At 49.0% G+C, this 17,722-nt stretch overlaps 1 protein-coding gene across 10 annotated transcripts in view; it reads right to left on the bottom strand.

Moving 5' to 3' along the window:
* Nucleotides 1–17,722, bottom strand: part of CACNA1A (calcium voltage-gated channel subunit alpha1 A) — a 429,355-nt gene that overhangs the window by 387,508 nt on the left and 24,125 nt on the right. For 9 of the 10 annotated variants that reach the window (XM_073016887.1, XM_073016883.1, XM_073016879.1 and 6 more), the window contains exon 2: nucleotides 15,915–16,218. The exons of the other annotated variant lie outside the window; for it this stretch is intronic. In XM_073016887.1, coding sequence (XP_072872988.1) covers nucleotides 15,915–16,108 — 194 coding nt within the window. In that variant the 5' untranslated portion in view covers nucleotides 16,109–16,218. The remainder of the gene's footprint in view (nucleotides 1–15,914; nucleotides 16,219–17,722) is intronic. 10 annotated transcript variants of the gene reach the window in all.

Here is a 17,722-nt window from a genome sequence, read left to right as displayed (position 1 = left end):
TAATCTCAGCACTTTGGGAGGCCGAGGTGGGTGGATCATGAGGTCAGGGGTTCGAGATCAGCCTGACCGACATGGTCAAACCCCGTCTCTACTAAAAATACAAAAATTAGCTGGGCGTGGTGGCAGGCGCCTGTAATCCCAGCTACTTAGGAGCCTGAGGGAAGAGAATTGCTTGAACCTGGGAGGCAGAGGTCGCAGTGAGCCGAGAAACACGTAATTTTATATAATGAGCAGAATGGCTCTGCAAAATGAGCAGCGGCCCCAGGGGAGGGGTCTCTACATGAGAAGGTGACATTTGTGCTGAAACCACAGTGTGTGAAGGAGCCAGCCACGGGAAGAGCATTCCAGGGAGAAGGAACAGCAAGTGCAGAGGCCTTGAAAATGCAGGGGACAGAAGGAAGGCCACTGGGACTCAACCAAAATGAAGGCAATAATGATGGAATCATGGGCAGACGCCTGCACCAAGGCTCAAGCAGTTAAGGGAGCCTGGAGTGTGGACAGATGCCGTCAAAAGAACCCTGAGGGCTGGGCGCAGTGGCTCACACCTGTAATCCCAGTACTTTGGGAGGCCAAGGCAGATGGATCATTTGAGGTCAGGAGTTCGAGACCAGCCTGGTCAACATGGTGAAACCTCGTCTCTACAAGAAATATAAAAATTAGCCAGGCGTGATGATGTGTGCCTGTAATCCCAGCTACCTGGGAGGCGGAGGCAGGAGAACCACTTGAACTTGGGAGGCGAAGGTGCAGTGAGCCGAGATCGCCCCACTGCACTCCAGCTTGGTGATTGAGTGAGACTCTATCTCAACAACAACAACAAAAAGAACCCTGGGGTGTCAAAAGGATAGAATTGTGGAGTGATGGTGGCAGAATAAAAGACAAGGATCAGGTTGGGCACAATGGCTCGTGCCTGTAATCCCAGGGATGCTAAAAGCTGAGGGAGGGGCATCACCTGAGCTTAGGAGTTTGAGACCAGCCTGGACAACATAGCAAGATTCAATTCTACGAAAAGTAAAGTAAAATAAAATAGCCAGGTGTGGTGTCACATGCCTGAAATCTTAGTTACTTGGGAGACTGAGCTGGGAGGACTGCTTGAACCTGAGAGTTTAAGAGTGCAGTGAGTTGTGATTGCACCACCGCACTCCAGCATGGGTGACAGAGAGAGACCCTGTCAAAGAAGAAGACGAAGAGAAAGAGGAAGAAGAAGAGGAAGTGGAAGAAGAGGAAAGAGGAATCAATAGTAGGCAAGTGGGAGTATGCAGACCCCACAAGAAGAAAAGAGGGCCGGGCGCAGTGGCTCACACCTGTAATCCCAGTACTTTGGCAGGCCGAGGTGGGTGGATCACCTGAGGTCGGGAGTTCGAGACCAGCCTGACCAACATGGAGAAATCCCATCTCAACTGAAAATACAAAATTAGCCAGGCGTGGTGGTGCATGCCTGTAATCCCAGCTACTCAGGAGGCTGAGGCAGGAGAATCGCTTGAACCCGGGAGGCAGAGATTGCAGTGAGCCGAGATCGTACCATCACCCTCCAGCCTGGGCAACAAGAGCGAAACTCCATCTCAAAAAAAAAAAAAGAAGAAGAAGAAGAAGAAAAATAAGAGGAGAAGAGGCTGGGTCTAGTGGCTCACACCTGTAACCCCAGCATTTTGGGAGGCTGAGGTGGGTGGATCACCTGAGGTCAGGAGTTCGAGATCAGCCTGGCCAACATGATGAAACTCCATCTCTACTAAAAATACAAAAAGTAGCCGGGTGTGGTGGCACGCACCTGTAATCCCAGCTACTCAGGAGGCTGAGGCAGAAGAATCGTTTGAACCTGGGAGGTGGAGGTTGCAGTGAGCTGAGATGATGCCACCGCACTCCAGCCTGGGCAACAGAGTGAGATTCTGTCTCAAAAGTAAATAAATAAATAAATAAATAAATAAATAAATAAGGCATCGTTGTTCCCAGAATTGGAAACCCAAGGTACAGATAAATTCTAGATAGAAAAGTCACATTGAACAGAGAGGATAATTTGGCAGTGGGGGTAGTGAGGGGATGTTTGTTCATAAGCTGCTTGGTTTCAAGGACCAGCATGGAAAATCTGATAGACCAAAAGAGATAGGGGAGCCCCATCTCTGGGGGGCCCTACCCAGACCTTCCATGGCTGCCGAAGCGGCTAATTCAAAGAACAAAAAAGGGTCTCTCTGCACCGAAAGTCAGCCAGCTGCACTGAAAAAGAAGCTCCCTGGGACCAGACCTATTTTTTTAAAATATCAACTAGGCTAGCATTGGCCAGCCTGCCTCCCTTAAGAAAAGAAAGAAAGAGGCCAGGCGCGGTGGCTCACGCCTGTAATACCAGAACTTTGGGAGGCTGAGGCAGGCGGATCATTTGAGGTCAGCAGTTTGAGACAAGCCTGGCCAACATGCTAAAGCCCCGTCTCTACTAAAAATGTAAAAATTAGCCAGGCATGGCAGCTAATCACAGTGGGTCTCTGTAATCCCAGCTACTTGGGAGGCTGAGGTGAGAATCACTTGAACCTGGGAGGCGGAGGTTGCAGTGAGCTGAGATTGTGCCACTGCATTCCAGCCTGGGCAACAGAGCAAGGCTCCATCTCAAAAAAAAAATGAATAATTAATTAAAAAGAAGAAGAACAAGAGAAAAAAAAGAAGAGAAAGAAAGCTCTGATTTCTAGGTAGGTTCTTTTTAAAAGGTTAGGTTGCAGTTTAATTGTGATTTCTAAACAAAATAACCTGCTTTTCTTTTCTTTTTTTTTTTTTCCCTCCAAAACAAGGTCTCACTCTGTCACCCAGGCTGGAGTGCAATGGTGTGATCATCATTCACTGCAGCCTGGAACTCCTGGGCTCAAGCGATCCTCCCGCCTCACCCTCCCGAGTAGCTGGGACTACAGGTGTGCACCACCACACCTGGCTAATTTTTCTTTCTTAATTTTTCATAGAGACAAGGTCTCCCTATGTTGCCCAAGTTGATCTTGAATACCTGGGCTCAACCGATCCTCCCTCCTCAGCCTCCCAAAGTGCTGAGATTACAGGCATGAGCTACCGTGCCCAGCCTTTTTTTTTTTTTAACTGCGTAAACTGAGGCCTCAAATGCTTAACGGCATACCCACTGCAGAAACGGAAAACGATTATAAGTGCTGTGTGGCTGCATTGTTCTAAATGCTTTCTATGTAATAATGCAGTGAACTTAATCTTTGTAAGAGCCCCAGAGACGGGTGCTGTTGTTTTCCCCATTTGACGGATAGGGAAACTGAGGCACAGAAAGGGACAGGAACCCTCCTCCCCAGAATCAGTCAGCAAGTGGCAGAGTTGAGATTTGAACCCTGGCCGGGGCACTCAACCACACCCCAGACTGAAGCCAGGCAAGCCCCACACTTGACCTCAGGACCTGCTTGTAACCCATCAGACCTCAGGGAGCCCTGCAAGGCCCCGAGTCCACCCCCGGTGCCCCAGTTGGTCTTTACCAAGCCCTTTGTGCATGAAAAAGCAATAGCCATATATGTAATGACTAGTTATCACATGTTGGGAATTCAATTATTGATTTGGGCCTGCCTTCCATTTCTCGGAACAAGCAGGAAGGATGCGGCAGGGAGGTGGGTACCCAGAAGGGCGAGCTGAGTGCTCTGCTGCCTGGCGCCTGCCCGGCTGGGGAGCCATGGCGCCACCTGGTGGCCAGTCGTAGCAGCGGCGGGCGACACGGGGTGAACGCAGGGGAGACCCGCGCAGACTGCTTTTTGAGCATAGTGTGTGTCAGGCGCTGTTCCAGCTTAGGGTTCCAAACACTTCTTTGATAAAGGACCTCAGATGAAGTGCTTCTGGCTCTGAGGGCTAGACAGTCTCTGCCCCAGAGACAGCTCTGCTGTTGTAACAGAAAAGGAGCCACAGACAACATCCGCACAAACAGACAAGGCTGTGTTCCAAAAAAACTTTACGAACACCAAATTTTCAATGTCATGGAACTTTCACCTATCAAGAATTATCCTTCTTTTTATTGTAAGACAACAAAAATTAATGAACCGGCCGGGCGCGGTGGCTCACGCCTGTAATCCCAGCACTTTGGGAGGCCAAGGTGGGCGCATCACCTGAGGTCAGGAGTTCGAGACCAACTTGGCCAATATGATCAATGAAACCCCGTCTCTTCTAAAAAATACAAAAATTAGCTGGGTGTGGTGGCGCACACCTGTAGTCCCAGCTACTCAGGAGGCTGAGGCAGGAGAATCGCTTGAACCCAGGAGGTGGAGGTTGCAGAGAGCCAAGATCTCACCCCTGCACACCAGCCTGGGCGACAGGGCAAGACTCTGTCTCAAAAATAAAAATAAAAATAAAAATCCGGCCCACGTGGAGCTTGCAGAGCAAATATGACCATCGACAAGGGAGAAAGCCGATGCCTATATGAGCTGGTCATGAGTGCTAGTGGGGAAAATTAAGCAGGGCAGGGAACCAACATAAGTAGGGGTTGCATTCTATTTTCTTTCAATTATATTTATTTATTTAGAGATAGGATCTCGCTCTGTTGCCCAGGCTGGAGTGCAGTGGTGCAATTATAGTTCATTGCAACTTTCAACTGCTAGGCTCAAGCAGTCTTCCCATCTCAGCTCCCTGAGTAGTTGGGACTACAGGTACGCATCACCACACCTAGCTAATTTTTGTAAAGATGGGGTCTTGCCATGTTGCCCAGGCTGGTCTCAAACTCCTGGGCTCTCAGGATCCTCCTGCCTTGGCCTCCTAAGTAGCTAGGACTACAGGTCCCAGTACAGTGAACAAGGGAGAAAGCTCCATGTGTAACACATAGGATCTGGTTATGAGTGCTAGTGGGGAAAATTAAGGGGGACAGGGAATCAGCACGAGTAGGGCTGCATTTTATTTTATTTTTATCTCATTTACTTATTTATGAGACAGGGTCTTGCTCTGTTGCCCAGGCTGGAGTGCAGTGGCATGATCATGGCTCACTACAGCCTTGGCCTCCCAGGATCAAAGGATCCTCCCACCTCAGTCTCCCAAGTAGCTGGGACCACAGGCACACACCACCATGCCTGGCTAATTTTATGTTTTGTGGAGATGCCTTGCTATGTTGCCCAGGCTGGTCTCAAACTCCCGGCCTCAAGTGATCCTCCCACCTTGGCCTCCAAAGTGCTAGGATTATAGGCATGAGCCACTGCACCCAGCCGGGGCTGCATTTTAAATAGGGTGATGAGGAAAAGTTCAATGAGGAGGAAACCTTTAATCAAAGGCTGGAAGAAGGCAAGGAAAGAGCCGTGTGGGTGCCGAGGAGAAGAGTATTCCTAGCAGAGGAAACAGCCAGTGCAAAGGCCCTGAGGCTGGACCACCCTAGTGCATTGGAGGAACAGTGATAAGGTTGGTACAGCTGGAGCAGAGTGCACAAGGGGGAGAGAGGGAGGTGGTGAGGGCAGGGAGGTGACAGGGTAGATGGGGCAGGGTCTTATGGGTCTTGGTGAGGAGTTTAGCTTTTGCTATGATTCAGGTGGGAGCCATGGAGGGTTCTGAGCAGAGGAGGGATATAATCTGACTTGTGTTAAAATACGATCTCTCTGGGGGCTGAGCATGGTTGCTCACACCTATGATTTCAATGCTTTGGGAGGCCGAGGCAGGAGGATCACTTGAGGCCAGGAGTCTGAGACCAGCCTGGGCAACACAGCAAGACCCCGCCTCTACAAAAAAATTTTAAAAATTTCCAGGAGTGGTGGCATGCACCTGTGGTCCTAGCTGCTCAGGTGGACGAGGTGGAAGGATCACTTGAGCCCAGGAGGTCAAGGCTGCAGTCAGCCATCATTGCACCACTGCACTCCAGCCTGGGTGACAGAGTGAGACCCTATCTCTAAAAATAAAATAAAAGTCTCACTTTGTGTGGCTTATTCTCTCAGCTCAGGACTCGGGGACCAGGACAATTCAGGCCACCCATCCGATCCCTAGCTGGGTGATCGTCCTAGCGGGTGACCTGCAGTTTGGCTGAGCCTGGGTCCCCATATCCTATAAACGGCCAGTTCTGTCCTGGAATTCAAGGTTATGTCATCTCTGTCTTGGGTTGATTCTCGGATGCCTCAGTAACCTGGAGTTCACCTCTCAGGATCTGTTCACTCATCTATATAAGAGGCAAAATAATAAGGGTACTACTGGTCATAATAAGTCATCATGGCTGGGCATGGTGGCTCACTCCTATAATCCCAGCACTTTGGGAGGCTGAGGTGGGTGGATCACCTGAGGTCAGGAGTTTGAGACCAGCTTGGCCAACATGGTGAAACCCCTTCTCTACTAAAAATACAGAAAAAGTTAGCTAGGCATGGTAGTACATGCCTGTCATCCCAGCTACTTGGGAGGCTGAGGCAGGAGAATTGCTTGAACCCGGGAGGTAGAGGTTGCAGTGAGCCGAGATCGCACCACTGCATTCCAGCCTGGATGACAGAGCAAGACTCTGTCTCAAAAAAAAAAAAAACAAAAAAACCAAGTAATCATAATAAGATAATAAGTAACCACAATAACAATACCAACTACAGCTGCCCTAGCTGTTTCAGGAGATCATTGTGTGCATTTGATAAGATGTGCTGCACAGAAACACTTTGGAAAACAATGACATGCGCCACAATCTATTTATAACAATGATGATAAGGATTAAATGAGTTAATGCATATAAAGGTCTTGGAGCCGTGCCCCACAGATAGTAAGCGCTCCATCAACACTGGGTTTTTGTTTTGTTTTTGAGACAGAGTCTCACTCTGTCGCCCACGCTGGAGTGCAGTAGCGCGATCTCAGCTCACGGCAACCTCCACCTCTTGGGTTCAAGCGATTCTCCTGCCTCAGCCTCTGCAATAGCTGGGACTACAGGCGCGTACCACCACACCCGGCTGATTTTTTTTGTGTTTTTAGTAGAGACGGGGTTTCACCACGCTGGCCAGGCTAGTCTCTAACTCCTGACCTCAAACAATCCACCTGCTTTGGCCTGCCAAAGTGCTTGGATTACAGGTGTGAGCCACTACGCCCAACCAATGCTGGTTATTGCCGGGCACAGTGGCTCATGCCTATAATCCCAGATAGTCTGGAGGCTGAAGCGGAAGGATCGCTTGAGCCTGGGAGTTTGAGATCAGCCTGGGCAACATAGTGAGACCCCATCTCAAAAAAAAAAAAAAAAAACCTGGTTGGGCCAGGCGCAGTGGCTCATGCCTGTAATCCCAGCACTTGGGGAGGCCGAGGCAGGAGGATCACGAGGTCAGGAGATCGAGACCATCCTGGCTAACACAGTGAAACCCCATCTCTATTAAAAATACAAAAAAATTAGCCAGACATAGTGGCGGGTGCCTGTAGCCCAAGCTACTCGGGAGGCTGAGGCAGGAGAATGGCGTGAACCAGGGAGGCAGAGCTTGCAGTGAGCTGCGATTGCGCCACTGCACTCCAGCCTGGGTGACAGAACGGGTCTCAAAACAAACAAACAAACAAAAAACCAAACAAACATAAAACCTGGTTGTTATTATTATTGTTATGGCCTAATAAGTATTATTCATGATACTCATGGTAGTTCCCTTAACTCTCCTCTCTCTGCTCCCCATTCACACTAATGTTCTCTCTATTCTCTGATGAAGATGACGGTTTAGCTGCTTGCTGCTTAGACCCAGGCAGCATCAGCCTCACCCGGCAGCCTGTTAGAAAGAAATGCAGAATCCCAAGTCTTAGCCTAGACCTGTTGAAACAGAATCTGCATTTAAGAAGACCCTATAGGCCAGATACACTGGCTCACACCTGTAATCCCAAGATTTTGGGAGGCCAAAGCAGGAGGATTGCTTGAGCCCAGGAGGTTGAGGCTCCAGGGAGCCATGATCGAGCCATTGCACTCCAGCCTGAGTGACAGAACATGACTCTGTCTCAAAAATAAAAATAAGACAAGTGTTGAGTTTTATTAGTCCTTAACCAATGGTTGACCCAAATCCACTTGGCTGGCTGGCAGTGGCTCTCATTCATTGTCAGTCAATGCTTTTACTCAAGAAATATTTTATGAGCACCTACTGGGTGCTGGCCTCAGTCTCTAGGGACACAGCTGTGAACAGGACAGACAAGCAACCCCACTGGGGATATTCCAGTGGGCAAGACAGACCACTAGAAATGAGATAAATAACAATTCCAGTGAATGGCAATGTACTGCAGTCTACTTAGACCTGCATGAGTGGATTGACGGACTGGGATGTTGGCTGATAAAATGGACACATGGCTTTAAAAGATTCCTGCCTAGAAAGCAAATATTGAGACCAGGCGCAGTGGCTCATGCCTGTAATCCCAACACTTTGGGAGGCCAAGGTGGGCGGATCACTTGAGGCCAGGAGTTCAAGACCAGCCTAGCCAACATAGTGAAACCCCGTCTCCACTAAAAATACAACATTAGCTGGGCGTGGTGGTGGGTGCCTGTAATCCCAGCTACGTGGGAGGCTGAGGCAGAAGGATCACTTGAACCCGGGAGGCAGAGGTTGCAGTGAGCTGAGATCACGCCACTGCACTCCAGTCGGGGTGACAAAGCAAGACTCTGTCTCCAAAAAAAAAAAAAAAAAAAAGAAAGAAAGAAAGAAAGAGAGAAAAAAAGAAGATTGAGGAAGATAGTAATGCAAGCAGACAGGAGCAAAGAGACCAAAGTCTGTCAGTCACGAGAAGTAATCACGGTGATGATCTAATTCAATTGCTATCAGAAGGTGGCCAGAAAACATTCAGAATTCTCAATGGAGACAATTGGCGAGGTGAAATCTTGTGAGCTTCACTGTGGCATGCACTGTGCCTAGGTGGGGTTCCTACTGATGGACAAAACCACTACAGTTATAAAAATAAAGCTTCCAAACAGCAATGAAGAATGGAAGACACTTAGGAGATGCAGTAGCCTACACCTATAATCCCAGTGATTTGGGAGGCTGAGACAGGAGGATCACTTGAGGCCAGGAGTTTGAGACCAGCCTGGACAACATATTGAGACCTTGTCTCTACAAAAAAAAAAAAAAAAAAAAAAAAAATTAGCCAGATGTGGTGGTGCACACCTGTAGTCCTAGTTACTGGGGAGGCTAAGGGAGGATCACATGAGCCCAGGAGTTCAAGCCTTCAGTGAGCTATGATTGCTCCACTGGACTCCAGCCTGGTAACAGAGGAAGATCTTGTCTCTAAATAATAATAATAATAACAACAACAACAATAATAATAACAACAATGGGAGAGATTCTACAGGATGATTTATCTGGTTTCTTCTCAGAGTCAATAGGATAGAAAATAGGGGATCAGGAAGAGACTGCTATAGACTAAGTAAGACATTGAAGACATGACTACCAGAAAATTAAATATAGAATTACCATATGATCCAGCAACCCCACTTCTAGGAATATATCTCCAAGAACGGAAAGCAGGGTCTCCAAGAGTTATTTGTACACCTGTGTTCATAGTAGCATTATTCTCAATAGCCCGGAAATAGAAGCAACCCAAGTGTTCATGGATGGATGGATGGATGGATGGATGGATGGATGGATGGATGGGTAGATGGATGGATGGATGGATGGGTGGGTGGGTAGATGGAGGGATAGATGGGTGGATGGATGGATGGATGGGTGGATGGATGGGTGGATGGATGGTGGATGGGTGGATGGATTGATGGATGGATGGAGAGTTGGATGGACGGATGGATGGGTAGATGGATGGGTGGATGGATGGGTGGATAGATGGATGGATGGATGGATGGATGGATGGATGGATGGATGGATAGTTGGATGGATGGATGGGTGGATGGATGGGTAGATGGATGGGTGGATAGATGGATGGATAGATGGATGGATGGATGGATGGATGGATGGGTGGATGGATGGATGGATGGGTGGATGGATGGGTGGATGGGTGGATGGATGGGTGGATGGATGGGTGGATGGATGGATGGGTGGGTGGGTGGATGGATGGGTAGATGGATGGGCGGATGCATGGGTAGATGGATGGATGGATGGGTGGATGGATGGATGGGTGGATGGATGGGTGGATGGATGAAAGGATGGATGGATGGGTGGATGGATGGATGGATGGATGGGTGGATGGATGGGTGGATGAATGGATGGATGGATGGGTGGATGGGTGGATGGATGGGTGGATGAATGGATGGATGGATGGGTGGATGGGTGGGTAGATGGATGGATAGATGGGTGGATAAATGGATGGATGGGTGGATGGATGGATGGGTGGATGGGTGGATGGATGGATGGATGGATGGATGGATGGATGGATGGGTGGATGGGTGGATGAATGGGTGGATGAATGGGTGGATGGATGGGTGGATGGGTGGGTAGATGGATGGATAGATGGGTGGATAAATGGATGGATGGATGGGTGGATGGATGGATGGATGGATGGGTGGATGGATGGGTGGATGAATGGATGGATGGATGGGTGGATGGGTGGATGGATGGGTGGATGAATGGATGGATGGATGGATGGGTGGATGGGTGGGTAGATGGATGGATAGATGGGTGGATAAATGGATGGATGGATGGATGGGTGGATGGATGGATGGGTGGATGGGTGGATGGATGGATGGATGGATGGATGGATGGATGGATGGATGGGTGGATGGGTGGATGGATGGATGGATGGGTGGATGAATGGATGGATGGATGGGTGGATGGATGGGTGGATGGATGGATGGATGGATGGGTGGATGGATGGGTGGATGAATGGATGGATGGATGGGTGGATGGGTGGGTAGATGGATGGATAGATGGGTGGATAAATGGATGGATGGATGGGTGGATGGATGGGTGGGTGGATGGATGGATGGATGGATGGATGGATGGATGGGTGGATGGGTGGGTAGATGGATGGATAGATGGGTGGATAAATGGATGGATGGATGGATGGGTGGATGGATGGATGGATGGATGGATGGGTGGATAAATGGATGGATGGGTGGATGGGTGGATGGATGGATGGATGGGTGGATGGGTGGATGGGCGGATGCATGGGTAGATGGATGGATGGATGGGTGGATGGATGGATGGATGGACGGACGGACGGATGGATGGATGGGTGGATAAATGGATGGATGGATGGGTGGATGGATGGATGGATGGATGGATGGATGGGTGGATGGATGGATGGATGGATGGATGGATGGATGGACAAAATGTGGTCTATTCATACAATGAAATATTATTCAGTCTTAAAAAGTAAGAAAATTGTGACACATGCTACAACATGGATAAACCTGGAGGACATTATGCTTTAGTGAAATAAGCCAGACACAGGAGGACAAATGCTATATGTTTCACTTATATGAGGTCCCTAGAGTCATCAGATTCATAGAGACAGAAAGTGGAATGGTGGGTGTCAGGGGCTGGGGGATAGGGTCTGGGGAGTGAGTGTTTCATGGAGACAGAGCTGCAGTTTGGAGTGATGAAAAAGTTCTGGAGATCGGCCAGGTATGGTGGCTCATGCCTGTAATCTTGGTACTTTGGGAGCTGAGCGGGGCTGACCACTTAAGGTCAGGAGTTCAATACTAGCCTGTCCAACATGGTGAAATCCCATCTCTACTAAAAATACAAACATTAGCTGGGCATGGTGACAGCTGCCTGTAATCCCAGCTACTCGGGAGGCTGAGACAGGAGAATCCCTTGAACCCGTGAGATGGAGGTTGCAGTGAGCCAAGGTCATGCCACTGCACTCCAGCCTGGACGACAGAGTGAGACTCTGTCTCAAAACAAACAAAATGTTCTGGAGATGGACGGTGGTGACGGTTGCACAACAATGCGAATGTACTTAATGTCACTGAACTGTATGCTTAAAAATGGTTAAAATGGTCAATGTTATGTTATGTATATTTTACCACAATAAAAAGAGACAGAAATGACGAAATGCAACACTCAGGCCTTCTTGATTCAAAAAACTCAACTGGAAAAAGACGAGCAAGGAAATCTGAATGTGGACCGGAAATCAGACATAAAAATCATGATTAATGTTGTCAGTGTGATATTACTAAGATGTGTCTGTGTGCTTTAGAGATGTAGTCTGAAGTTTGCAAAAAATCACATAAGGTCAGGGATTTACTTTTAAATATCTCAGAAAGAGGATATGGATTTATGATGTGAAGTCTGGCACAACCCTGATCATTATTAAATTCTGATGGATAAGAAAGTTTCACTGAGCTCTTCTTCCTACTTTTAGCATATTGGAACATTTTCAGAATACAACGCTCTTACAGAACATGGTATTCAAAAAGCAAAGGCAAACTTCTAAAACATAAGGGCAAAAGCATGTTGTACTATTAAATCAAACTATTAAAGCCGTTTGGAAATATGATATATCTCATTGAGGTCTCTCATCCTTTTCACGTTTTTATTTTTGTGTATATTTTACGTGCATATAACACATTTAGCAAAATAAATTATATATAAATAAAAATGCATGCACTGTGGCTATGCATTTCAGCTATGAATATGCTGAAAAATTGGTTGGGGTAGGAGTTCAGAAATTTGGAAATCATGGCTATAAGGACACTTTGGGCCAGGCATGGTGACTCATGCCTGTAATCCCAGCAATTTGGGAGGCCAAGGCAAGAGGGTCGCTTGAACCCATGAGTTTGAGACCAACCTGGGCAACATAGCAAGATCCCATCTTTACAAAAAAAAATTATTTAATTTGCTGGGCATGGTGTGGTGCACCTAGTCCCAGCTACTTGAGAGGCTGAGTTGGGAGGATCGTTTGAACTCAGGAGGCAGAGGTTGCAGTGAGCCGTGATAGGGCCACTGCACTCCAGCCTGGATGACAGAGCAAGACCCTGCCTCGAAAATTAATTAATTAGTTAAAATTTGTAAAAATGAAAATAAATTAAAGAAACTTTAATTTATTGGTTGGCCGGGTGCGGTGGCTCACGCCTGCAATCCCAACACTTTGGGAGGCTGAGACGGGCGGATCACGAGGTCAGGAGATCGAGATCATCCTGGCTAACATGGTGAAACCCCGTCTCTACTAAAAATACAAAAAAAAAAAAAAGAAAGAAAATTAGCCGGGTGTGGTGGCGGGCACCTGTAGTCCCAGCTACATGGGAGGCTGAGGCAGGAGACTGGCGTGAACCCGGGGGGGTGGAGCTTGCAGTGAGCTGAGATCGCGCCACTGCACTCCAGCCTGGGAGACAGAGCAAGACTCCGTCTCAAAAAAAAAAAAAAGGAAAGAAGGAAACTTTTATGGGTTCTAGAAACCAAGGCAGACATTAAAGGGAATGGGTGCATTTCCTGGTTATTTATGGAATGATGGATGGGTGGATGGATAGACTGGTATATAAGATGATAGGTGGGTGGATGGACAGAAGAATGAATGGAAGAATGGATGGATGAATGGGTGAATGGAAGAATGGGTGAGTTGGTGGGTGGGTTGAGTGGATGGATAGATGTGTGGACAGGTGGGTGAATGGGAAAATGGTTGGATCGCTGGAAAATGGATGGATGGGAGAAAGAATAGGGAGATGGATGAATGGATTGATGGGTAGAAAGATGGATGGGTGATGGACGGATGGATGGATGCATGCACAATTAGAAGTTTAAATGGGTGGGTAGTGGGTGGGTGAGTGGACAGATGAGTGGATGGAGGGGAAGGAAAGTTAAGAGGAACCCAGTTTTGCGGCAGGTGGCGGGGAAGTCACAACTTGCCTTCCTAAACGATGCTCAAACATGCCAGAAGATGTCAGACTAACCTCAGGAAACCACCTCAGGGCCAAGCTTACACCACTCTGAGCCCCATCCCGAAGTTCTTTGATTCAAAATGAGCAATGGCTCATTTTAATAAAACAGTTTGCATTGCACCCTGTATTTACACACCCCCTCACCAGCACCCTCCCAACCCAAATGGCATTTGTAACTCCACTTCCCCTCCTGCAAATGGAAAAATGGGGCCAGGGTCGGTGTCTGGTGAAGTGTGCTTCCCACAGGGTCAGGTCTGGAGCATCAAGAGGGTAAGAGAGTAAATTTTGGGGTCCCCTAAATTGATTAGTGTCCATATCAGCCTCAGCTCCAAACAAAATAATATTTATATTCTCATCCCACACTCCTGATGTCTGCTCAGGAATCCACCCTAGGCCTGTGCCTTTGCCAAAAAAACAAAACAAAACACTCTCGAGGAAAAGGAAAGGAAAGGTGAAGGGAAAGGGAAAGAGAAAAGGAGAGAGGGAAGGGAAGGAAAGGAAGGAAAAGGAAGGAAGGGACCCTGTCTCAAAAGGAAAGAAAGAAAAGAGGAAGGAAGGAAGGAAGGAAGGAAGGAAGGAAGGAAGGAAGGAAGGAAGGAAGGAAAAAGAAAGAAAGAAGAAAGAGAGAGAGAAAGAAAGAAGAAAGAAAGAAAAGAAGGAAGGAAGGAAGGAGAGACCTTGTCAAAAAGGAAGGAAGGAGGAAAAAAGGAAGGAGAAAAGGAAGGAAGGAGGAGAGAGAGAGAAGAAAAACCCTGTCTTAAAAGGAAAGAAAAGAAAGAAAAGAGAGAAAGGAGAGAGGGAGGGAAAGAAAGAGGAAGGAAGGAAGGAAGGAAGGAAGGAAGGAAGGAAGGAAGGAAGGAAGGAAGGAAGGGAGGGAGGGAGGGAGGGAGGGAGGGAGGGAGGGAGGGAGGGAGGGAGGAAGGAAGGAAGGAAGGAAAGAAGGAAGAAGGAAGGAAGGGAGGGAGGGAAGGAGGGAGGAGAAAAAACCCACTAGCTCCCCCACTATGTGGAAAAACGATGCATAGGGGCTGGCCTGAGACTGAACCTTCACACAAACCACCTTCAACCCTCCAACAGCCAAGACCCCAAGTTCTTAGGAGCTGCCCGGCAACGGCTCAGGAAAGCCGTTCATCCAACATTGCCCAGCAGCAACTACACGACGGAGCCAGTTCCACCCCCAGTGTCTCCCACCAGAAGACCCACTGCTGGGGTCACTGACAATGAAAAAGGGGAACCCAGGACCAGACTCAACTGAAGCCACCGCGTACTCCCAGCCCTATCCAGGTCCCGCTCTGCCTTCACACACTTCTGTCTCCAGCCCTTAAACCCTCAGATTTCAACTCAACACTGGAAGTAGAAATGGGATTCCCACGTTTTTCCCCAGAAAGCAGCATTTCTCAGCCATCTCAACAGAAACATTTGTTGGCTGAGCGCGGTGGCTCACGCCTGTAATTCTAGCGCTTTGGGAGGCCAAGGCGGGTGGATCACTTGGGGTCAGGAGTTCGAGACCAGCCTGACCAATATGGTGAAACCCCGTCTCTACTAAAAATACAAAAATTAGCCAGGCGTGGTGGCATGTGCCTGTGGTCCCAGCTACTTGGGAGGCTGAGGCAGGGGGATCTCTTCAACCCAGGAGGCAGAGGTTGCGGTGAGCCAAGATCAGGCCACTGCACTCCAGCCTGCGTGATAGAGCAAGATTCCGTCAAAAAAAGAAAGAAGGAAAGAAAGAAAGAAAGAAAGAAAGAAAGAAAGAAAGAAAGAGAGAGAGAGAGAGAGAGAGAGAGAGAGAGAGAGGGAGGGAGGGAGGGAGGGAGGGAGGGAGGGAGGGAGGAAAGAAGGAAGGAAGGAAGGAAGGAAGGAAGGAAGGAAGGAAGGAAGGAAGGAAGGAAGGAATATTTGCCAACCTATCAGAGCGGACACTCACAATCCTGGGAGCTGGATCCTGGCTGCCACATCCATGGTTAATCTCTTTGTTGCCCCAGGGTGAGGCAGCTCAGGGATCCACAGAGCCGGATGGGGGTGCCCAGGGGGCTTAAGGCAACCAGTATTGATCAATTAGCAGGGAAGCATTTTGAGATTTCAGAAGCCAGCACAGCCTTATCAATGTGTTCCAGCTGCATGAATTTGCTCCCCAAAAAAGCCTGCCAAAAACATCCTAACCCCTAAGGGATCCCCAGTACAGCCGCACCGCCCCCGCCACCCCGCCCCAACACCACCCGGGCATACTCACTCCCATTCTTTCCTCCTGGCCTGGGGGGTGCTGTGGATTTTGTGGGCCTGGTGGGCCAAGATGACATCTCGGTGATCCACCACGCCACCCCGCCGCCTCAGAGGGGGCCCCTCGAAGCAGATGCTGAGCCGGGGAGGCCGAGTGTCCTGCAGGGCGCTGGGCGTGCCCCGAGCTGCGGCTGTGCAGGGCGTCATAGTAACTGGGGCGCGAGAGCATGGAGTCGGGGACCCCGGGAGACTTCAACATCCATGGGCCTCGCTCAGAAATCCCAGGGTCTTCTCCCTCCAGCACAGTGAGGGGGAAACTAGAGGAAGAAAGAGGAGAGAGAGAGGGCCAGCGTGAGGGAGAGGCAGGCAGAGCTCACGGAGGGCAAGGAGAAGGGAACTCAGAAGACAGGAGAGGCCACCCCACCCTCCTTCGCAGAAAGTCAAAATACACACCAGCCCCGGCTGGCCGGGATTTAGTAGTTCCTTGGCAACTCAGGGCCCAGAAAGCCAGTTCTTAGGAGCTGCCCGGCAACAGATGTGCCCCATGGAGCAAAAGACTACGAGGCTGTGCCGCGGGCACTCACTCCACCTCCCAGGTGCCGGCCACAGATGGCGGGATGCTGGATTTATCAGCATCTCTACGTCCCCTTCTGCAAAATGAGCCACCATGAGCCTGGGGGTTCGCTCGCCCTCAGTCCCTGGGTCCTGTGAGCTCTGGAAACCTGAAAGGGTGAGTTCAAGAGGCAGTTTTAAATGCACATGAGAGGCCGGGTGCAGTGGCTCAGGCCTGTAATCCTAGCACTTTGGGAGGCAGAGGAGGGCGGATCACCTGAGGTCTGGGGTTTGAGACCAGCCTGGCCAACATGGTGAAACCCTGTCTCTACTAAAATACAAAAATTAGCCGAGCGTGATGGCCCATGCCTGTAATCCGCATGCCTGTAATCCCAGCTGCTTGGGAGGCTGAGGCAGGAGAACTGCTTGAACCCAGGAGGTGGAGGTTGCAGTGAGCCAAGGTCTTACCACTGCACTCCAGCCTGGGTGACAGTGAGACTCTGTCTCTAAAAATAAATAAATAAATAAATAAATAAATAAATAAATAAATCCACATGGGAGTGGCCACCTGTCCAGCCACACTGCTTCTCACCAGGTTCTCTGTTTCTTTTAACTTCATTTTTATTTTTTTTAGAGATGGGATCTTGCTACATTGCCCAGGCTGGTCTGGAACTGCTGGACTCTAGTGATCCTCCTGCCTTTGCCTCCCTCCTGAGTAGCTGGGATGACAGGTGCACATCACCACACCAGGTTACAGTTGTTTTTTTGTTTGTTTGTTTGTTTGTTTGAGATGGAGTCTTACTCTGTTGCCCAGGCTGAAGTGGTGGTGCAATCTTGTCTCACTGCAACCTCTGCCTCCCAGGTTCAAGCGATTCTCCTGAGTAGCTGGGACTACAGGTGTCTGCCACCACACCCAGCTAACTTTTCAATTTTTAGTAGAGACAGGGTTTCACCATGTTTCACCATGTTGGCCAGGCTGGTCTCGAACTCCTGGTCTCGAGTGATCCGCCCGCCTCTGCCTCCCAAAGTGCTGGGATTACAGGCATGAGTCACCGTGCCTGGCCAACAGCTGATTTTGGAAAAAAGAAAAGAGACAGGGTTTCCTACACTCACACATTTATCAGTGGACACGCAACACACCAAAGGACCTTGTAGCCCCAGGATCTTTATCTCCAATCACTTAATCGTTCAACAAACTCTGAGCGACCACCCAATTTGTGCCTGGCCCTGTGCTAGATCCTGGGGACGCAACCATGACTAAGACTGGCA

This window comes from Chlorocebus sabaeus, chromosome 6 (assembly GCF_047675955.1).
Source record: "Chlorocebus sabaeus isolate Y175 chromosome 6, mChlSab1.0.hap1, whole genome shotgun sequence".
Lineage (NCBI taxonomy): Eukaryota > Metazoa > Chordata > Mammalia > Primates > Cercopithecidae > Chlorocebus > Chlorocebus sabaeus.
This window is presented reverse-complemented; position numbering and strand designations above follow the sequence as displayed.